The 23,726-nt window shown below is 42.3% G+C and overlaps 1 protein-coding gene across 2 annotated transcripts in view; it reads right to left on the bottom strand.

Moving 5' to 3' along the window:
• The window catches only part of Srpx (sushi repeat containing protein X-linked), a 75,543-nt gene that overhangs the window by 13,361 nt on the left and 38,456 nt on the right, over nucleotides 1-23,726 (bottom strand). Inside the window, exons 2-5 of one of the 2 annotated variants that reach the window (XM_034486358.2) lie at nucleotides 17,213-17,272; nucleotides 12,692-12,883; nucleotides 10,679-10,855; nucleotides 1,023-1,149 (exon numbers count right to left, since the gene is read on the bottom strand). In XM_034486358.2, the coding sequence (XP_034342249.1) occupies nucleotides 1,023-1,149; nucleotides 10,679-10,855; nucleotides 12,692-12,883; nucleotides 17,213-17,272 (556 nt within the window). The remainder of the gene's footprint in view (nucleotides 1-1,022; nucleotides 1,150-10,678; nucleotides 10,856-12,691; nucleotides 12,884-17,212; nucleotides 17,273-23,726) is intronic. The other variant, XM_076919099.1, reaches the window with a different exon arrangement.

Genomic DNA, 23,726 nt, shown 5'->3' with positions numbered 1-23,726 from the left:
TACAGGTCCAAATGGTATATTAGAACAGCATGTGACTGACTTTCACTAAAGGTGACTACCCAATACTCAGCTATGAATGCAGTGGGACAGGAAAACAGGCTTGGGGCGGGGAAGGAGTCAAAGGGACACCTTCAATTGGATGACAAGCATTTAATGTGCTCAAAAGGTTAAAAAAAAGAAAAGTTTTGAAACAGGAATGGACAATAAACAAGGAATGAAAATGTTCTGCATCAAACTATGGAGTAACAAGGGGTACAGCATTTGGCTTAGCTTGTGATACACAGACGCCTCACCGATGAGTGTGAGGCCTAAGGAAGACTTTGGAACATGAGAAGGAACCCTTTTTATAAGCAACAGGAGAAAGTAGATCCCTGAATTGACCAGCTACCTTCTTTCTCACTTCTTTCCTTTCTTTCTTCCTTCCCTCTACCCCTTCTTACGTTTCTTCCTGTCTTCCATCAATAAATTTTAACTGAGTGCTATGTGCCAGGTACAGCTCTTGCCTTTAGGAATGAGGTACTGAGCATATCATAATGAAGACAGACAATAAAAATCATATAAATAAACTCTAATATATTGGATGATGACCAAAGGGTACTAGGTCTAAAATATAAATAGATTAGAGTAAATACACTCCACTCTTGGTGGTAAGCTTTTCATATTCAGGAAATGTTCTGACATTTCCTACGAGACAACATAGGCTGCTGATGTAACTCAGCACCAGTGCTTAATTAAATGTACAATGCTTCAAGGAGGAAGAGGAAGAGGAAAAGGGGGATACAGAGAGGAAAGGAGAGAGGGGGAGGGGGAGGGGAGGGCGAGGGGGGAGGGGAGGGAGAGGGGGAGGGGGAGGGGGAGGGGAGGGAGAGGGAGAGGGAGAGGGAGAGGGAGAGGGAGAGGGAGAGGGAGAGGGAGAGGGAGAGGGAGAGGGAGAGGGAGAGGGAGAGGGAGAGGGAGAGGGAGAGGGAGACGGGAGAGGGAGAGGGAGAGGGAGAGGAAACCAAGTTTCGTGTTTAACTTACTCAGTAAGAATCCCATCTGCTGTATCTCTTCCCTCTGGGGTTTCCCAGGACACCCGGACTGTCAGCTTATTGGGCTCAGCTATCCGTTCTTTCACACTTGGGCACTTGATTCTAGGAGGTTCCATATCTTGAAAACATAACCCAATCAATAAATAATATGTTAAACTGGTGGCCTACACCCCAAGTCTGACAGGCCAAGACCTCTAGATAACTGCCCTTTCTGAAGAGACCTTTCACTCTGGCTTTCTCTTCTATCCTTTCTTCCCGCCCTTTCTAGCCTGCTGAGTTTTAAAGGCCATTTAGGACTTACCTGAAAAAAAAAACCCTGCCATCCTCTGCCATTGCTACATGTACTGTGTGTCCATTTCCTAACTATGTACACTGAATTGGTAACAACACAGTTACTCAGTTAAAGCCAGAAGCCATTCAGCTTTAGGGACCGACTTAAAGACACTCGTGTGGAATATGAAGTAAAGGCATGATTGCCTGTTTAGATTCAATTGGATGCAACAAATCTTTCATGAACACCAACTTTACTCAAGGGTTTCATTCCCAATGCTGGCATTGGAGGTAGAAGTGAATCTGATGCTATGAATTTATCAGAGTTTATAGTGTATTGGGGTGCTTATTTCATCACAAATCACATATAACAGGAGACAGAGAACAGCACTGTTCTGGATAAGGCAAACTTGAATGCCATGGCTGTGTAATGGAGCCCACCTCTCTCAGTTTACACATGTTCACACTGAGGCTCACAGGGTTTAGGTGCAGTGTTTGCGTTACTCTGCCCCCTCCCTAACAAGATGGGTTGATAATGAGGGCTTGAAATGAATGAGATGTTAATTCTACATTGGGTTGTTGTCTGTAATCAAAGCTGAAGTGAAATCACAAGAGGAAATTATAGTTTACTGGTCCTTGATGCCAAGAAGTTAGGAAATGTATTTAAAGACAGCGTGCAGCAGTCAGCTTTGCATTGCTTCACAGATCACCCAATAATTATCTAAATGCTATTACAACCTGCGTGAAAGTGAAATGTCCCCTTTGGTATTGAATCACATCACCCAGAGACTAAAGGTGTCAAGTAAATGTCTTCACATACTTTCCCCAGTATGTTATCTAAGGATTTCTCATTCTATGTAGTGTAAAAACCTTATGAATATTGAATATTTTCTCAAACAGTTTTACCTTTAGTTATCTAAATTTGCTTTCATCCTATGTCATGCTTCAATAGACTGTGAATTTGCACCCTTATTACATTGATCTGAAATTGAGTAACTATCATATTTCATTGACTTTAAGTCATGATCAAGTATAAGAAGCATCCCAGCTCCAATGATATTAAAATGTGAAAACCATGCCTTAAAAAGTAATAAAATAATTATGTATATGCTGAAATCTATCTGAAGTATCCATTTGCAGTTAATAGGTTCTTTAAAATAATCCCTTTTTTTTTTTACTATGTTAGGTAATATGAGACATGCTTTCATAATTCAGGTGAGTGTTCCAAAGTCTTGGGTGAACCAGAAAGACAAGTGTTGAATGTCTGCTGCCCACTGGTCAAAGAGAACTGACAATCACTTTCTAGAAAATATGTTTACGTAAAAGGTAGAACAGAAACAGAGGGGCTGGAGACAGGTTACTGATTTCCATGTGAAATTACATCGTGTTAGCATTTATAAGAGTGAAGAGAGGTTCTTGCTCTTTGCAGCAGGTAAAGTAAATGTGACTGACACACTGTCTGTTTTCTTTGTGTCAACTAGGTGAAAAGACAGTGCAAACAAACACACTCCAAAGTAGGTTATCTGGAGTAAGCCTCAGAGATTCCCAAAGACAGCTTGTGTCTGTCAAACAATGACCAGTCAAATGGGGCCTTGTTGTTCAGAAAGAGAGCATCTCCAAACACCAAACGAGTAAAAACCACACCATACAGGAAATAATTTCTTCTGAACCCTATGTTCCCAATCCATGTATCCTAAGTGCTCCTTTTACATCCGTTCATTAAATTTTCACACCTAGTATTAAGTCCTAAGTAAACTACTAAATACTATTATTAGCATTCCCATATATACACTGGAAAGCCTGTCTTCTCTTTTGGAATTTCCTTGAGGTCTGGTGTTTAAATACACTATTCCATATTTTGAATAAATTTTAAGAATTCAAATGCTTCTCTGTGTGTGTATGTATGTGTGTGTGTGTGGTTGTTGTTGTTATTGGGGTCCTGTGTATGCTCCACCACAGGGCACTGCCACTGGAGAGGGGGGACACAAGAGTTTTGACAGCTTACCCCATGCTGTCCAGGTGGGTGTTCTGGGTGGGTGTTGGACTGTAGGGAAGCCCTGGGACACCACTCCGGGGGTGGGGAAGTGCACTCTGAGGTAAGGAACCACCTGAGCTAGCTCAGGGGTCCCTGGGCCTGCAAAGGAGGCCAGGCCATCTGGTTCTCAGGCTCTTGGACACCCATGCACCACTGGGAGCCACAGACGAGCTGAGAATGGAGTGGGGGCCCACAGGCTGGATCTGGCCCAGAGGAGGGGGGAGAAAGGGAAGCTCTGGCTGGTCCCTTGGGAGTGAGTTCTTGGCTTGACGTCTGTGGTGGGCTTGAGCTTGGCTTGTTGGTGGCCATGACTGGGAACACAGACAAGCCTTCTACAGGAGATTAGATGGTGGCTCTCTAGACAAAGGCCTTCTCCATGGCTGCCCACAGCAGTTCCTGATGAAAAGAGGCAATCCATGGTTTTAAGGCATTTATAGTCATAGCTGAAAGTGGATGAGTAAAGCCATACCCCACTTCTCAGGGTGGGCCTGAGATTAAATACCTTTTGCAGGGAGGAATATCTGCAAAGAAGAGTTTATTGGCTAAGACCTCCAGGTCTTTAGGTACCTCATTAAAATGGAGATCCATCTTGAGCCTATGTGACCACATGTCAAGTCCTCTACCCATGGAGGGGTTTGGGGCATGGCCACAAATCTATGGAGGGCTGCAGCTAGTGACAGGGTCCTGGTGCCCAGGAATCAGGCGAAGCACCTACTGTTCCTTCAGGGTCACTGAGGTTTCTAGCCTTAGCTCAACCAGGAACCAGGCTGCCTTTCACACTCACATAGATGATGGTGATGACTTGGTGTTTGTACCCAACCGTTTTGTGCATATTTTTTTTGAAATTGTTTACCACAGCTTCCCTATAAAACCTCTAAGAGCATCAGAAAGACTGGATTCTAAAGCCTCCTTTAAACAACTGCCTTCTTTCTTAGTTGATAGGACCAGCCCATGGATCAGTTGATGCTCCAGAGAGCTAAGCTTTTTATTACCCAGTTACCCATAGCCACCATAGCTTTTTAAAGTTGGGATAGATTTCCATGCATGAAATGGAGAAAGTTACTATAGAAACATAATTACTATTCCCCTTGAAGTCCAGATGCTTGCCAAGTCAGTTATTGTGTGGAAATCCTGAAGCTCCTGTGAAACTCATACTCTCTGTTCTATGTCACATTCATTGAAGATATTTGACAAATGATGTCCCTTCTCTGTAGTCCCCTTTTCTTTCTGAGTTAGAAAGTACACTAATCAAATATATTGTACTATATAAACTTTGGCAGCAGAACTATTTACCCAGGAATCTTTAACATGTTTAACCAGACAGGTGCTTGCGATAAGGAAGAGCTTCATGGGAACAATGTCTTGGTTAACAACTAACAATCAACTCAAAGATCCTCTGTCAGCCTCAGACCTAGGTTATTGTTATAGAATCTGGCTCCTTCAGATTTCACAGGTTTGGAGGCAGTTGCCATGAAAAGCAATTCAAATGGCGTTAGTTCCTGGCTGGAGGTAAGAAAACAGAAGGCTGTTGTGAAAGAAGAGAAGCTTTCCTGAGTCAAAGTGATTTGTATGTTTGGGAAGCCTGTCCTGCATCCCCTAGTACCTTAAACATTATCTACTTATTTTATGTATATGAGTACAATTATAGTTGTCTTCAGACACACCAGAAGAGGGCATCATATGCCATTACAGATGGTTCCCACGTGGTTGCTGGGAATTGAACTCAGGACCTCTGGAAGAGCAGCTAGTACTCTTAACCACTAAGCCATCTCTCCAGCCATTCCTTAACCATTATCACCTGAGCCATTGTTAGGGCTCGTAGAGGGCAGTCACCTCCATAGAATGCTACCCAAATTTCTACCTCACAGCGTCTCTTTGATCAATAAGTTACTAGTTTGAAACCACTTAGTTCTGGTCTATTGCACAGCAACAGATGAATGAGACAAACATAAGAGTTTGAAGGCTGGAGGGAAGGTATCTGGGAGGAGCTGGAGAGAGGAAAAGGAGAGGAAAATAATGCAATTGCATTTCAAATAGAAGTATATTTTTAAAAAAGAACTTGGGAGTGATGACAGAGGCCAGAACCACTGATTTCTTGAGGCCACATGAAGTGCCTGACTGCCATAGACAGAACAAAAGTTCCCTTTGAAAATTTGCCCAGTTGTTTTTCTTTCTCCAGCCAGAGGACAATGCCTGTGGATGGCTCTGGGAAGTGGCTCCATTTCTTTGGCACTACACGACTTCAGGGAACTTTCCAGAAACAACAAAAGAAACAAGAAGGAAAAGCAATGAGCAAGCACCACAACTAAAGATGCCCAACCACAAAGTCATTTATATTAGAGTTGGCCACTAAAAGTTTGGCTGTTCAGTTATAGTGGTAAATCATGAGAGGCAGAAATGTGACCAGTATTTCCATCAACCAAATGGTTTTAAAACTGAAATCGGATTCCTGTTGGTATGTGTATTTGCAAGCTTGGGAAAATTTATATAAGATCATCTGTAACAATGCACTGGTGCATTTATTCTTAGCTGTGCTAGTATTTGTAGCAGTGAACACATGAATTGTAGCTCAACAAAAAAATCCCCGTGAGTCACTTCACTGGTTAAACCAAGACATCAGACAGCAAAATGTCTGCCATAAATTTCCGCACCTTATCTTTCAAAGAACTTTTTAATTCCTGGATTTAACTTGTGTTGCTGAATCCCTGTCTACTTTGTAGAAAATATTTTTTAAAAGAGAGGAATTTCAACAGCCAAGCTGGTTTGTACATTGTCCTTTGTTACAGAAACAAAATAGGTACTCTCTCCATGCCAAAAGGCATTTGCTAATTTTTCTTTACCTATGCCTTTAAAACAGTCTTTAATTTTTTTATTTCTGTTTTGCAGTAGTAAAATGCTTTGGTTCACAGCAGAAAGGTGTATCTTTAAATTAAGCAGTAAAATGTAGTCTTTAAATTAAGATTTGTGTTCATTCTTACTGTCCATTGTTCTGTAGAAGCAAATTAATGAAATTTGACAGAAATTAAAATACCTTACACACAATGCTAGCTCCAGACACTGGGGGGAAGGTCTTCTTAACTTCTTCATCCCCTACTGCAGCTTACACTATGCTTTCCTTCCACCCATACGACCCTACTCACTTCTTAAATAGCTGAATTTGACTTTAGACCGAGAAAGAGAATTAATTTGACTTGTGGCACTTACAAATTAGCCAGACCTCAGAACTGACCATCTCAGAGTCAAAGAAAGCCCAGTCTCCTCATTCCTTCCCAGTTTGGAAGAGAACTGGGTTAACTTTCTCAGCACTCAGCACAGCTCTGGCCAAAATGTGTTGTTTAAGGCTGTGTGGAAACCTGGGAACAACTCAAGCACCGTGTGTCAGCTCCTAAAATAGGAAAGCCTCTACATTATGCTCAAGGAAGCCTTGTTCCTGCCAGCACACACACAAACTTATTAATAAAGTCAAAGGAATAAATGATAGCTTTGGAGTAAAATTCATTGGGGACAAACTCCAGCTTGTCTGTCAGCAAAATCACATTGCCAGCTTACTTTGTCTGTTCTTGTCATTTAGCATGGAGCTCTAAGCTCTTGGGTACCCTGCACCCCCTTTCCATTCCTACCTAGTTGCATACCCAATTTCCATTCTTCCCATATACTTGAACCTTATCTCAGCAAATGGGAAGATAAATTGCCCGAAATTGGGGTTCACTTCTTACTTTCTTCCCTCTCCCTCTGAGCAAGTTCCAGGGCCATCTGGTCTGGCTTTAGACATGCTCGTTGCTTTTTGAGAACAATCAGCATTTTCTTTCCATTGTTGTGCACAATCTGGAAATCTGAACAGTATGTCCCTCGAGTGCCCTGCCAAAGCTTGCTTAGCAGAAAGACTTTTGGGCTTCTCCTCTCCAGCACCATAATCTCTCTGCTCCTTCCAATATGAGGGAACTGAGATTTGATTGGTTTCTTTTGGTTTGTTTTCAAGAGCTAGTTTGCACACAGCAAAGCACAGGGCGATACCAGAGACAGCATCTGTGAGGTGCCCTTCTCCTCTGAACACATGGACTTAGTGATGGGCATGTATAGATCTCACCCTCTCAGCACACTTTATCTGTTCTCACTGAGCAGGGGCTCTCCAGACACTAGGCACAATAGGATTCAGGAGACACTGCACATTCAGAGAACGGTGATTCTGCCAAACACTTTGTTGGCACTCAACTTTGCCATACCATCCCCTTTAGGGTCAGCACTATGTCTTAATATTGTGATATTGGTGTGTATTCCTTTGTCATCTGGGTGCCACACTGGTCTCACTGACATGAGAAAAAGGGCAGAAAGGCAGTAGAAGCCGCTGTATTTCTATAAGGACCATCAGTGACTATTTCCTGAGCTCTTCCTTCTCATCCATCCTGATGTTAAATCACTAGGGTGTGAATTGCTGTGGCTGACTGTACCATTTCACTGTTGCTCTTCTAGCCTGTACTGTTCTGCCTGTAAAGAGTTGTCAATAATCACATTGTAATGGTCAATCTTGGCTGCCAAGTTCATTGATTTGAGAACTGACTAGGGAGTTGATGAGACATTCCACTGCTGAAGCATATCTCTAGCCGTTCCTACGCTTTTGTAACCAGGTCCCTCTGGTACATTTCCTTGTGAAAAATTTAAAGTGATTTTTGTCCTGATCATTGCCCAATTAAAAAAAATTAAAAAATGAAAAATTTGGGTCCATTGTTTTCAAATGGATTAAAGCTATGGTTATAGGCTTTAACTGTTAAAGCAGGGTATTGATTATATCTTCAACTGATTTCTTGTCATAACATCAGAGTAATAACAACATGTTACCAATAAAGACAATGGACAGCGCTGCCATCATGGAAAACTTCCCAAGCCCCAGCCAGGGATGCTGTCTCATATTGGTCCTCAGAGGACAACATCAAATTCAACTCTTGATCTTGAAGTAATTACCCCTGCCTACCAGGACACTGGGCAATCAAGGAATCCCTATGATAAAACATTAGGAGACTGAACTAAGGAGTTTTCTGAAGAATGGGCAAACACAGGCAGCATAGGACCCAGGTTCCTATAGCCATCCTAGGACCAAATCAATCCCTCGATTTAGCAACTTCAGCACAAAGAGCTTGGGGACATGATCTCAAGAATGGTTTTGTACAACCTCAAGCAAGTCAAATGAGGTCTCAGCTTTCAGCTACAGAAAAGGGGGGTGGGGAGGAATTAGGGGTGAATATGATGAAAATACGTTGTGTGAAATTTTCAAAGAATAAATAAAATTCTATTTTAAAACAATGTGGGGCTGGGTTTTAATGTTCCATAAAAGCAGGGCCTGGTGGCTCTTACAGCCTAAGAGTAAATGATCCTCTGCGACAGTGGTGCTCAAGCACTTGCAGAGGAACTTCAGAACAATATCAGTCTTCAGAGATTCAGGCTCCAGTGGCAGTCAGCACAGAAAACACTACGGTTAGGTGCTCCAATGGCTAAAGAGATAGCAGAATACAAAGGTGCAATTTGGTTTTAGGTCTGCAGGATCTCATGGTTCTACCTTCTAAGTGTCTTCCTTCTAGTGCTTCTGATCTGAGGACACTGGTTTAAAGTATAAAGATACTAAACTCCTTCCTACATTTTAACTCCTGCTTCAGATCACTCCAGAATTATCTCCACTGGCTTTTTTAGAAGTAGATTGTTGGGCTCAACTCCAGAGTTTCTAAGCTTGCCAGTCTCAGATCAGGCAGGAAATTTGCAATTTTGCTAATGCTGCTTCCAAACAGTGATCCTGCATCTCCAGCAAGAAAATCATCTGAGATGCTTTTAGAATCCTGTTGGCCTCCTCCAGATGCCTCTTTTTCAGGCTAGTTGAATCAGAATCTCAAAGGTTGGCTACTGAAAGGTATCCTTGTGGCAATTACATGTAGCTATGGTGAAGATGCACTGTCCCTAGGCAAGTGGTCATCAACAGAGGGGTTAATTTTCTTCCCCAAGGCCACTGAAACATGTCTAAACACATTTCTGATAGCTACAACTAGGCTGAGGCCAGGGTTCGAGGTTAGTGTCACTAAACACTAAGTGGGTAAAATCCAAGAGCACCGTTAAACATTGCAAAGGGTAAAGGACCACAACAAAAATGGTCTGGCCCCAAATGTCTGTTATTCCAATGTTCAGAAACCTTCTCTTACAGGATCAATCCCAGGCCTCAATCCCAAAACCTGTTGAGTTCAAGTCTGTATTTTTCTCAAGGTTCCCAGAGAATTTGAGAAAATTTGAGAAGCAGTAACTGAGGTAGGTGGCCCTCTATTTGAAGACCTCAAAATCCTCAGAGGGCCTATGGAAATGCAAAGTACTGGGCCCCACTTCCAAGATTTAAAATTCAGGAAGCAGAGAGGGATATGAAAATTCACAGTTCTCAGAACGCAGAGAAAGCAGGCCGCCTAGGAGCTCTAACCTGAGCAGTACCTTAGGTAAGGAGACAGCAACACCCACCCCAAACAGGGAGTAACTGGGACCCACTAGGACCCAGAAATTCACTCCTGGTCTGGAGCACTGGTTCCTTCTGGTCTGGGCCCCGGAGCACTGAGCTGATCCCAGGAGGCAGCTCTGCCCCAATCTCAAAGAATCCAGAGGAAGCGGGCCTCCCAGAAGCTCTAACCTGGGCAGTATCTTAGGTAAAGAGACAGCAACACCCGCCCCAAACAGGGAGTAACTGGGACCCACTGGGACCCAGGAATTTGCTCCTGGCCCAGGCACTGGTTCCTTCCTATCTGCACCTGAGCACTGAGCAGATCTTGGGCCCCAGCTCTAACCCCAGTAGTAACACCCACCCCACACAGTTCTGAAACAACCAAGATAATAGGAAAGACAGGCTCCAGTCAGAGACAGGGCAGGTAGCACTAAGGAGATCCAGATGGTGAAAGGCAAGTGCAAGAACATAAGCATCAGCAACCCAGGGTGCTTGACATCATTAGAACCTAGTTCTCCCACACTAGAAAGTCCTGAATTCCCCATATCACCAGGGAAGCAAGATTCAGATTTAAAATCACTTCTAATGATGATGATAGAGGATTTTAAGAAGGAGAATTCACAGTTCTAGTAAGCTCCCAGGAATGGCTGCAGGTCTAGAAACTGACAGCAGTCAGCTGGAAGCTGGTTGCACTGAAGTCAGCTAAAACAAAGACTGAGTTCTAAGGCTGTTGGGCTCAGGACCGGAGGGGCTACTGAATGTAATGCTGTCTGTTTAGGTTGCAAATGTGGGACACTGTTGTTTCCTTTAATACTAACAAAGACCCATTATTGCTTCTCTCCAAATATGGGGGCCCTGAGGTCTGTGATGTTTTCTTACCTACACAGGAGGCTGGTCGGCCACTCCAGGCCTTGTTGTCCATACAGGTGACTGTCCGCTCCCCTTTCAATGTATATCCTGGTGAGCAATAATACTCACACCGAGAGTTAAAGTAGGCACCATCAACACACTTAAACCCTCCATTTGCCGGCATGGTAAGGGTAGGACATCGCTTTTCTGTAAAGGATAGAATCAGACATCCAGTATTTCTTAGTTTTTGTCCAAAAGTTCAGAAGCCAGACACTCGGAAAACATGCAGTGAACAGTTTTCTACAATGAAACATGTGGCATTAAAAATATATATATAACATGTGGCATTAATCAATATAGCAAGCATGTGGCATCTGCCTATGTGCTACACAGAAGACATGATGCTTCATATCACAATAGGTCGCTTTGGTATTCCAGCCACAACACTGTCCTAGACTGAATTCCCCAGAAGCAATCCCTGAGAGAAGGGAGAAAATGTTGCTGGGCGGACCAGTGAAATGGGAGAAAGAGGAGAATGGTGATCAGGGCTCCAGTAAGGGGTGATGGAGAGCACAGTGAGCTTCAGCTTGCACCTTCCAGAGCACCCTGCAGGGAAGATGGAAGCTCCCATTCAAACTCCACACCTGGAACCACACTTTACCAGCCATTCCATTGGGCAGAACTGCCTGTGGGAAAGCTTTTCTCTTCTATGGAAAAAAAAAAAAAAAAAACAGTTGGGCAAATGGTTCACACTTGTAATTCTAAGATGCAGGAGACTGAGATGGGACTTCCTAGACTACAATAAACAAACAAACAAACAAGTAAACAAGAAGTAGGTAGGGAAGCAGCAGCAGCAGGAAAGTTTTCTGAAAGAGGTTTTCTTCTTTGTCTGAAGAAAGCTGAAGAGGGCAAGTGTCTGGTGACACTAGCCTGCAATCCCAGCTACTTAGGAGACTGAGACAGGAAGATGGCAAGTTCAAAACCAGCATGGACTAACAACTGAGTCTTCGTCGGCCTTTTGACTTGGTGAGACCCTGCCTTCACATAAAGCTTTTGTTTTGTTTGTGTTCTTAAAGCTAGGAATACAACAGATTTTCTCAGCATTTGCCAGGCCCTGGGCTCACATCCCAGTTCTAGGGAAAAATGGAAACAGGTAATCCAACAAGGCCCTCAGAAGATAACAGAAGCCAGGAACAGGCCACAGGGAAACGTGGTAAAACATTGCTAAGTGTGTACTACAAAGATCCAGTTACATCATCTGCATATTCTGGACCGTATGACTATAGTCCAGAACAGCAGTTTCCCCAACCCTGTCTATCATGTACTGTGAAACACTTGAATGAATGTTGAAGACTTAGAAAGCACTGGGTGATCAATAAGGCATGGCAACTTTGTATAATAAAGGCATCCAAAATAGGCTTCATCAATGCTCTACCATCTACAGTCTTAAGACAAGAGAACTTGTCATGAAGGAGAGAGATGTCACTAATCTGATTGCCTCTGGAGTTAGCCAGCAAGCAAGGAAGTCCACAGATGCGCTTTGAGACCTTGCCCCTGAAATGTTACATCAACTTCTTCCCAGGCCCATTCCATTTTACACAGGCTTAGAATCACTTCTTCAGTGACTCCCTTGCATCCCTAAATTCTACTCTTCAGGACATTTGTTTTTTTGTATGTGATTTTTCTTTTTCTTTAATCCCCTACCCAGGAGCCTCTAGTTTAGAACCCTTCCTGTATCCATCTCATGTCTTTCACCTCTACCTAGCTACCTGTACACGCCCTGGAAGTTTATTTACTACTGAATCACCAGCAACCCTTTGGAACCTTGTATTTACTGAACAAATATCACTGGTGTGCTGGAAAATCTATTTATTCTTTCCTCAAACAGCGTAGCACATCCCTCTTTGGAAAAGAAGCACACACCTACTCTGTTATATTCTAGAAATCGACTGACTTTAAATCACCACTTGGTGAAAAGCTTCATCTCACAGCAAGACAGACAGTTTTGTCCCTGAAGACTCAGCACAGGTCTCGTCTACTCACGTTTGCAGATGACCTTATCCGACCAGCGCTTGTTAGACTGGCAGATGAGCTGGGAAGAGCCATGAAGCTCATAGCCCTTCCTGCAGCGAATGTCGCACCTGGTCCCCAAGGCTGTTTTGTAGTATCCCCCAGGAGGGGCCCTGCAGTACACATCCCCATACTTCACCTTGATAGGAGAGCACCATGGAGTGTCTACAGGCAGAAAGAAAGGGAGAAATAAAAAGTGACAGGTTTAGACAACGCAGCCCTTCATTCTGTGCTTCCAGACTGGCTACATTCCAGATTCTGAAGCTCTAATGCTGCCCTGTGTATTAGGTGCCTCTAGATAAGAAGGTCATGGCTGTGAGACTGAGTACCAGACATAATTAAATATGAATCCAAATTCCTTTAAATAGGTGTTTGATGTGGGCAAGCTACCTCAACTCTCTGAGTCAATACCTACACCAATAACAGGCAAATGTTATAAGGGATAAAGACTGTATATATATTTATCACCCAGCACAATGCTGGGAACACAGTAAATGCTCAACAACCTTTTGTTCTTTCTAGAATTTCCCTTAATATGATATCCTGATCTACTGAGACTAATTGATGCCATAGTGAATTTTCACCCTAGCTGTCTATATATAACACATAGAGTCAATTAACTGTGGTTTCTCCCAGCTATATGCATATTTCTCTGTAAAGAAAACCACAGTACTCTCGTTTACTAGTTTGAACTAAGCTATACCAGTGTTCATAATAGAGTGTCATTTTGGCTTACACTCATGGAACAATTGCTCCAAGTTAGGAAACAATCTCCCTTTTCAGATGTTCACAGTTATACCCCATTTAGGTAAGAATGACACCCCGTCAGATGAAAAATTTGATTTTGCTTTTATAGTTGCTGCCTTGCCTAGTTTTTGTGAACTTGACACAAACTGGAGTCACCCAGAAAGACGAAACCTTAATTGGGGAATTGTCTCTATCAGACCTATGAGCATGTCTATAAGGCATTTTTTTTGAATAATTATTGATGGCCCAAATTATGGGCGCAGGTGGTGCCAACTCTGAGTGGGTGATCCTGGATGTTATGCATAAGAAAGCAAGCTAGCTAGCTACAGAGAACAGGCCAGTTAGCAGCATTCCTACAGAATCTCTGCTTGAGTTCCTGCTTTGGCTTCCCCTGTTGGTGGACTATATAACCCGGAAGCTCTCCAAAAGAGCCTTTCTTCCCCTAGTTGCTTTGGTCAGTGTTTTATCATAGCAACAGAGAAGCCAACTAGGACAACTGCCCAAAGCACACCTAGGATGTCACTAATAAAGCTGAACTTCTCCCCTATCTTTGGAATGTACTCTTGAGAACCGTGCGAAGGAACCTTCCATGCAAAGGAAGGGCAAGACTACCTTCTTAGTGAAGGAGTTCCTGAAGTGACTAGTCCATGCATCTCTTCGCTATCTATCTGGGGGTCAGGGACAAGGCCTCTGAAGTCTGGGGTGAGCGTAGAGTTAATGCACTGAACCAGAGCTATGTTCCTAGAGCTGCCCAACTCTTCATTTCTCTCCAGCACCTGTGCTACCAGTATATGGAGTAAGTTCGCCATCATGTGGCCACAAAGGAACACAGGCCTCCTTCCTCTTCCCAGGAATGTTCTCCTAAGGATGTGCTTGCTTCCCACTGCTCATCAACCCTGCTAAAGGTTCGTGTCCAGGTTTTGGCAAAAGAACACTTTTTTTTTTTACTCCTATGCTTCCAGGTCCCCTTTGGCTAATACTTTTATCATATAATGGTTTTCAGAAAGTTGTGAGTGGATTGGAAATTTAAGACTCACATAACATATTCCTTAGATGTCCTGGGTAGAAATGATAAGGACATACCCTAGAGTTTATTTATTCACTTCTACCATGTGGATTCAGCTGTGCAAAGCATACATCCAGCCTACAAGCATTTCTGGAACACTTCCTTTCTGAAAGGTTTTTTACATGCAGTCTACACATACTATGTATATTTATGATCTATGTGAGTAAGATCTATGTGTGTTTTTATATATAACAAATTCATATATTTGGATGCAGCATGCAATTAGCAGATTTTTCTCCCTTATTTGGACTCTTCAAATTCTGTCGGTGCTGACTACATATCCATATGTTGTTGTCACCATGGGGAGGGAAACAAAATCTTGTATTTATTTATTGGCCAAAGGCATTTTATTTTGTATTATCTTCCAAAACAACTCTTTGGAAGGTATTTGAACAGTTTATCAGTTTTTTCTAGTAAAGACCATGGGAATGTGGGCGTGCATGATTTGAATTTAAAGTGCAGACAAGCACCAAGTCAAAGTGAATTAACAAAACGTTTAACATAGAGGCTTGGGGGGGAGGAAGCTCTTGTACTGTTGCAGTTAAGACAAGGTGTATCAAGTAGGCATCCAAACTGATTAATCAGGAAAGCCTTTGCATCCCCCGGGGCCAATGTGGTAAGCACTCTAATTAAATGGAGTCTGCGGAGCTGACAGCATGGTGCAGCAGGCTAATGAGGAACTACTAGTGCATCATGGATGTGAGCCAAGACACCTGTTCAGACTCAAGTGTAGCCTGAGGGAGGGACACGAGACTTACTCTCTACTCCCTATAACGCTTTGTAGCTTCTTCTATAAACACGGGAGAATTCTGACACATCTCTATGCGCCTTCCCCCTTCCCTCAAACGGTGTGAATATACTATGGTATCCCAACTAAAACCATCAACCCCTATTCTGTCCCCAGCCCTGAAATAAGTAAATAAATACAATCAAAGAAGTAAATAAGATGTCATATACTGAGAGCCTAAGGTATGCCATCTAATCTTTCTTCTTTTACATTTGACTTAATTCAAACCAGTTATTGATTATGTACTCTGGACCAGATGCTGTGGGGAGCTTAAGAGCCCACAGCTAAAGTTGCAGTTAATCATGGTTAAGCTCTAAAGTTTAAAATGAATGACCCTTAAAAGCTGAGGTGTAGCTCTTGAATAGAACACTTGTCTTGCCCTAGGCTCAACCTTTATCGTAACAGCAATAACAAGAAGAAAACAAGCTTAATTCTCTATTTTAAAATTTTAAGGTATATAGAATGTTTTTGAAATGTGTGTGTATATATGTATAGAGTATATACTGTGAGGATTCCTACAGGCAAGCCACCTAACTGACAAGAGAAATAATTTATCATGAAAATATTTATTTTTAGACATTCAGATCAGATTCTGGGATAGGCATATTTTTGGATATATTATTTACTTTCTATCTTACAAGGCTATGAGGTGAGGAGAGGACATCAAGCACAATGAACCTAGGACACACACGGGGCGACCACTATGTGTAAGAGTCTCTTTACACTGCATGTGTGTTACGACTCTTTTTTAAACTAGGGACTCACAAAGAGCTTAAAAATTTTTTTCAGGAAGTCTTATGAATCAGAGCATCTCCTTACCCCAGACATCTGACTAGAAAATTGTGATTGGTTGGATTGCATAATGCCCATGACAATGAAAGTAGGCACTATTGCATTCAGAAATCAAAGCAAAAATGGAAACACACTTAGGCACAGGCACCAGCCATTGTTTAGAAAGACTTCCCCCCCCCCCCCCGCCCCACCTTCTTGGGAAAGCAGCTGAAGGACAGTCTTTAGGCAAAGGCTAACCAGAACTATTTCAATTCTCTGATAGCTCAGAAGTGTCACAACAGTCCAGGGTAGTATTTTCCTGCCAGAGTATGAATGCATTTCTTGGGTCAAATGTCAAAAAGAAACTTTAGCAGACTGTTTCCTTGAGAGTTTCCCTCTGACCTGAGATGAAGGGGTTCCAGACAAAAAGCATTTAAATGTACCTTTGTTTCTGCCCTGAGCTCCCTGGCTTCAGGGAGGCAGCAGCAGAAGTAGTTGGGGATAGAACTTACCTGAGCCAGCACAGAAGTGTCTTTCAATAGGCTTTCAATACCTACCGGGAGTGGAGACCAGGGGGAACTGTGGGGAGTTGGATTTCCTACTGTTAAGTTAAAATTCATTTTGGCAACAGCACATTTTACTTATCATCTTAGGAGCCATGCTGGGCTCGGAAAGAGCATGAGATGAGCTCATGAAAATCAAGATTTCCCCTTCTCCGTGCAGTCAGTACATTAGCAGCCCTGGGTGCAGCAGCCACCTCAGGCGGTTTGCTCTGCATACTTCTGGCTGTAATGCATGAATCAGGCTTGATTTTCACTATCATCAGCTACAGCTTGCCTTGGCAGAAGTGAGGACAGTAAAGAAATTTAGAAGAATAAAATGACCACGGGGTGCTAAAAGGCAGCACTCCCCAAATTTCTTTTCTTTTTCCCCTTCTCTTTGTTTTCCTATCGGAAGGATGAGTGCCTATGCACATTTATTTTTAAATATTTATTTTCCTGGACAGGCAATTAGAACGCCAATGTGTTGTCTGGTCACTTTATTACAGTCTGCTCTGCGAAGCTTTAAAGAAATATCTCCTGACATCAGCAGGTCCTTGTCAGCACAGAAGCAAAGCATTCACCTTTATAGAGAGAGTGTGAATACCAGACTCCATCATCTTCTACTGGTGAGTCTCCAGATCCTACAATAAAAAAAAAAAGAACAGAAACTGCAGCAAGAAAAGCCACACAGTATGGGCGCATATTTCAAAGCATTGCTTTGGCATCATACATGCAAGGGGTGCTTTTAGATTGCAGATCCAAGAGCAGAAGATTTTGTGGCCATTCATGAAGGGACAGGGACCTCTCAGAGTGAACCTGGCTTGGCTGTGGTGGCTAGAGCCAATCAAAATGAGCCTCAGCCTGTTTTTGGAATCATCACAGGGCTATATGAAATTCTGGAATCGGCAAAGAGAAAGAAAGTCAACTTCACTCTGAGATGATGCCAATGTATACGAAGCTCATGCCAGAGCAGACATCATAAAATGTGTGTGACTCAGACCTAACCCACAGTTCCTCCAGTAGACAAAGATAAACCAGTAGAACCTTGTGTTTGTAGTACCTAAAATAAGTCCATCTGCTGAAATGAATTTGGATGGAGATCAAGAAGGGCAATCAAATGTCTTATCTTAATGACAAAGAAATATACAGCTGCCTTGGGACATCCATATGAAAACTGAGGACTTGGTGTTTGTTCAGAGTTCCTCACCTAGCTGAGGCTAAAGTGAAATTGCTCAAGCAGTCTTACTACCCTCAAATCTCCCATAGGCTGGGGGAGGGGGGGGCAATATGATTTGAAATAAACTCATTTGGAAGTTAAAGTCAAGTCATTTTGCGGATCTTAGCTATGAATTCCCATGGAGAGTGGATCTTTAACCGTTGAAGCAGTCAGCAAGTCTCAAGCTTCAACACAGCAATCCTAAATGTAGGTATTTCATTCTGTTCACCAACCCTTACATCAGCACCATTTAAGCCACAGATTTACTTCCCAGGTACCTTCCACTGAAATCAAAAAGGAAAGGCTCTCCAAGGAGCTTATTCAAACCTCCATCAGGGTGAGCTCATAATTAATGATGACACCCCATTTCACTGGTGTCCTTCAGGACAGATGGAGAACATAGAAACAAAAAGAAAGATGAGGAGCACAGCTGCAATGTGACCATTTGGGGAAATTTTCCCAGCCAGAGGAAGCCATTCCTGTGTTCTGCTTGGCAGTAGATTTCTGTATGTGAGCCCTTGGCTACCCAGCTGTATGAAGTTATGGACTTTCATTGCTGATTGTCAAATAGTAAACATATGGATGTGAAACCTAGGAATGCAACCTCGGAGCGTAAATCAAAAGCCTGGTATCAGATCCCTTGATACAGCAGTATTCCACTGCTGCAAGTCTATCCCAAGGAAATGATAAAACTCCATGTGAGTCTTTAGCCATGCATGAGCACTGATCACACACACACACACACACACACACACACACACACACACACAATCTGCTCAGTACCCCAGTTAAATAGTCCAGAGGATTCAGCATGAACTGGCACCCACCCATTCCATAAACTTTTTGTCTACACTCGTTTCCTTAGTTTTTTTTTTTTTTTTTTTTTTTTTTTTGTCTGTTCTGAACAATCTCTGGGTACAGCTTCTCCATTAGTCTGCCATTTAGACATAAGTGTTTCTTGGAGCTACAGATTATGTCCTTTTCTCCATGCTTCTCCCCAATCCAATCATATTCATGTAACTCACTTTAACTGTCTCCCTGTGCTTATGAAAAATCCATTATTTCCAGCCTCAAACTTTCAAAGGCTAGAACTTTAAACGGTGCAAGTGGCTCCAAAACACAATGAGAACGTAGCCCCCAAAGCACAGATCCCGACATTCTTAGAATGGGCTGGATTTCCAATTAGGAGACATTTCTTTAATTCCACATACCCAAGGTTCTGAACCAAGACTGAAGAAGTCAATCATTGGCACAAATTCTGAGACTGTATGGGTGTCTGGCATGTAACTGACAATTGCCCTGAACAACCACCGAAGTGTACATCTTATGATCAAATATAGCCTGCAAGGTTGATCTTTTCTACAATAAAACATATCAACAGTCAAGCCAATATTCCCAGCTCTTACTATTCTGTGGGTCCTGAGGAAAGAAACCTCAGCAACTCCATATTTCATGAGCATTGTAACACCCCTGCCCACAGTACTTAATACTAATTGTCTGGTGCAATGGTTACATTTCTTGGTACCTGGGTCAAATTTCTTAGCTGGACTGAATTTGCAAATTCTTTATCGAAGGCACTTTTGTCGTGTATATCATAATAATATATAGCCAGTTATTAAAGGCTTAGAGAGCCAGGAACCACAAAGACTTATTTCATAGTGGCCTGTTTTCAGCCACAAATATTTTGTGTAATAAATAATCACACTGTAAATATCTATGAATAGATGAGCCACACCAAACATTGTTTAGGGACTCCCATTTACAGGATCTTATGTTTCACTGCTCCTTGGTGCTTTGGAAGTAGGAAGTTTACAAAACATAGTACCTATATTCCCCTACTCATAGACAGTGGACAAGTTAGAGATTCAAAAGATGAAAGGAAAAGGGTATTACTCTTTGTGATTATTGGTAGTTTTTATTATTTGAGAATTTTAAATATGCAATTTTGATAAGATCCACCCATCCCTTCTGTTCCAATCCATCCTATATTTTCATTACCATTTTCTCTTCCAACTTTATGTGATCTCTTCCTCCTCCCCCTCCCCCTCCCCTCCCCCTCCTGCTGGAACTGCATCCTTGAAGAAAACTGTCTCTCTCACACAGAGAAAAGTCATCAATTGCGATATCTACAACTAAGGATGGGTCTTGCCTCACCAATGCTGGAATTTTGGCCGGCTTGACCTCATGCATGCAGACCCAACTGCAGTGAGTTCATGTGTATAGAGCTTTTCATGTCTCACAAGTCCTCCTTTACTGTAGATGTCAACTGCCTCAGACTCTTACAGTCTCTCTGCCCCTCTTCTGGAATGATCCCCAAGCCTTGCAGGGGTGTGTGATATAGATGTCCCATTTAAGACTGACCACTCCACAGCATCTTATTCTCTGCATGTGGACCAGTAGTGGGTCTATGTGTTCATCACCACCTACTTCAGAAAGAAGCTTCTCAGGTGAACATTGAAAGAGGCACTATGAGTATAAAGGTGAGACTTAGGAGGTAGTTTACTTTATCTATTTAGCAGAATAACACTATTAGAGTCGCTCCTCAAGGACCTATGATATAACCAGCCATGGATTTTGGCCCAGCTGATGGTAACTATATTAGCTGTTAAGCGGGCTTTAATTACAACCAGAAAATATCTGGTTACTCTCGTAACATTTGTGCCTCTACTTGCTCCAGTGGCCATGTCTTGAAAGACCAGCCATTATTATAGTTCACAGGGTTTATAGCTGAGTAGAACGGTGGATCAGCCCACCCCCAGGGGTGTGCATTAAACCCTCTAGCAGTATGCCTGCCATTCAGTAGAGATGAAGTACCCACATCAATACCAGCTTGCTTTCTCCGTTTCCCGTGACTCAAATATCTGGTGTCTTCAACAATGGAGTCTTATCAATTTCTAGACAATAACCAAGAGCAATAGCAATGCCTTGTAATGTTTGGATGTCTATAGGTCCACACAGACTAATAAATCCAAAAGAGGTAACTCATTCCCGTGGTATTGTGGACACATTGTCAACCTGTGTACTGGCTAGATTTACATCAACTTGACACAAACTGGAGTAATCAGAGAGGAGGGAACTTCAATTGAGAAAAATACCTCCATAATATTAGGTTGCATGCAAACCTGTAAGGCATTTTTTAAAATTAGTTATCAGTGTGGGAGGGCTCACACTAGAACCCTCTGTCAGATGTAAAGATTTTTCCTCCCATTCTGTAGTCTGCCTTTTTGCTCAAATAGGGTCCTTTGCTGTAAGAAGCTTTGCAATTTTATGAAATCCTTTGGGTTAATTCTTGGTCTTAGGGAAGGTCTTATTCATTTACTCAGTTGTGTGTGCAGAAAATATGCTCTAGGGGCTATGTTGGCAGCAGTGAGGCACTATGCCCACCGGCCCCTCTCCAACATTGTAGGGTAGACAATGTAACATTGGCAGTGGTGGTATTCAAAGAATCGGCACTTTGATAACCTTGGAGTGACAGGAGCAGAGTAATATTGACCACTGATACAGGCTTCCTCACTTCCCTTGTTTCTTTTCCCCCAAATGCCTAGTGATAGTTATGTTTCCTACACTAAACCTAAGCAAAGATTTAAGTGAACCAACAGAGAGATGAGTGTGTGTGTTTTCTGTTGCTACGGTTAGGTTCTGAAATGTCCCCCTAGGTTTGTGTGTCAAAAACTTAGTCCTGAGGGTGGCCATATTGGAAAGTTGTGAACCTGTTAAGAAATGGCATTGAATGGGAGGGTCCTTAGGGCATTGGTGGTGAGTCCTTGAAGAAGATTATAGGGCTGTTAGACTCCGACCAAGCCTCCCATGATATCCTCTCAGGGATATCATAAAGTGAGCAGCTTTCTCTGGCCCATACACTTCAATAATACTCTGCCTTGTTGCTGGTACCCAAACAATAAAGACAGCTGGCCAGAAACTGAAACTGTGAGCCAAGAGAATTATTTCATTCTTTAAACTGATTTTTTTCCCTCAAATATTTTGTCATAGTGAGAGAAACTGGAGCAGCTTTCTCTTCGTAACTGCAACCACCTACAAATCTTTGGACATTGTGAGAGGGGACTTTTATGTGGCTTGATGAATGGGGCTCTTAAAGGCACTACAGTTGAAGTTTTCTTCTATTTCTTAACTAGTTTATCCTTTCAGTTAACAGCAAGATGTTTTCTGACCAAGCGAATCCTCGTAGGAAGAGAAAGAAGACACACTGTGAGCCTGTGACAGGCACTGCTTAGACTACTTTGCGAAGTTTGACAGCTAATGAATGGTAAGATGGAGCTCAAATCTAGTTCATTATGTACTCATTTTAATGTTGGAGATTGAACCCAGCACCTTGTGTATGCCAGAGAAGCATTCCACCAGTGAGCTGCACCTTCAATATTTTATTTTTTTTATTTGGGGACAGTGTCTTATTAAATTGCCTAGGTTAGCCTTGAACTTGTTCTTTATTTTTTTTTTAAGATTTATTTATTTATTTATTTTATGTATGTGAGTACACTGTAGCTGTCTTCAGACACACCAGAATAGGGGATCAGATCCCATTATAGATGGTTGTGAGCCACCATGTGGTTGCTGGGAATTGAACTCGGGACCTCTGGAAGAGCAGTCAGTGCTCTTAACTGCTGAGCCATCTCTCCAGCCCAAACTTGTTCTTTAGACTGCACAGACCTCAAACTTACAGTCTTGTAGCTTCTGCTGCTCATCAAGCTGCTGGAGTTAAGAGGCTGGCACCACCAGATCTGGGTCATCATTTCTTAACAACAGGTCAGAGGATGGGTTAGCTCTAAGCTGCCCTTGCTATGGGGAAGAAATCATGGCTCCATGTTCAAATAGATTGCCCTTCCGAATAATTACTTCAAGAACAGTCATGAAAACTTGTATTAGGCAGATGAAAATACTCCTGTTTATGGAGGCTCATACTATAAAGGCATTCCCTAAATAACACACGTTCAGAAGGACAAGACTCTTCCTGTTTTCTCCCTCCATGCTTTGGCGGGTATTGTATACGTATAATGATTAAGCTCCATTTTGTTATCATGAGGTTCAAATTCTTAGGATTGATTATTTCAGCTGAGGACGGTAGAATGGATGAATTTAAAAATAACCTTGGAGTCTTCGATGCTCTCATTTGGCTGCTAAACAACCTTTAGATATCAGTTACCTCTGTGCTTACTTTATCAACAATAAATGTCTTTTCAGTTTAAGCTACTGTGCATAGTACTGCTTGTTGCTTGAAGTTGAATACATCCAAGGGGATATAACATTAATGGAGACATCCTATCTGTTATTTAAAAATATATATATATCGTTCAAAGAAAATAAATGGGTAACAGTTGCTACTCTAAGAACATTTCTAGTTTATATTCAACCTGAATATGTAGGTAAACCCCTATAAAGCATCTGGTGACTAGTCTACAAAATAGATATCCCAAGGAAGACAATAAAGTAAAACACAAGCTCAATGTGTTCAGGAAGTCGGGCTTTGAGAAGCAAGAAGAATCATACATATTAGCTAAAAGTTTTCCACGGAATAAGAAGCAAGGGGGAAAAAGCAGGCAGGGGGCAGACAGAAAAGGGGTTTTTCTCATAAGGTCTCTCTATAAGAGGTGATCCCTTTAGAAGTCTCTTACTTGAGGGTTAATGTGACACAATCACTTCAGCCTGCATATGGTTCAGATTACCCCTCTTTGGAGAAGAATGCTTCTTCCACACAAAGGCAAATGCTATGTTGGCTCAGAAATTAGGAATTCTAAGCCATGGATGACTCTGTCCCTTAACTAAACCTAAAGCCAATTCCATTTGTAATTCTCCTTGCAGAAAGTTCTCCTTCAAAAGATGTTTTTAAAGTAACCACTCACAACTTCCCCATGGTTCAAAAGGTT

This window comes from Arvicanthis niloticus, chromosome X (genome assembly GCF_011762505.2).
Source record: "Arvicanthis niloticus isolate mArvNil1 chromosome X, mArvNil1.pat.X, whole genome shotgun sequence".
In the NCBI taxonomy this organism is placed as follows: Eukaryota; Metazoa; Chordata; class Mammalia; order Rodentia; family Muridae; genus Arvicanthis; species Arvicanthis niloticus.
This window is presented reverse-complemented; position numbering and strand designations above follow the sequence as displayed.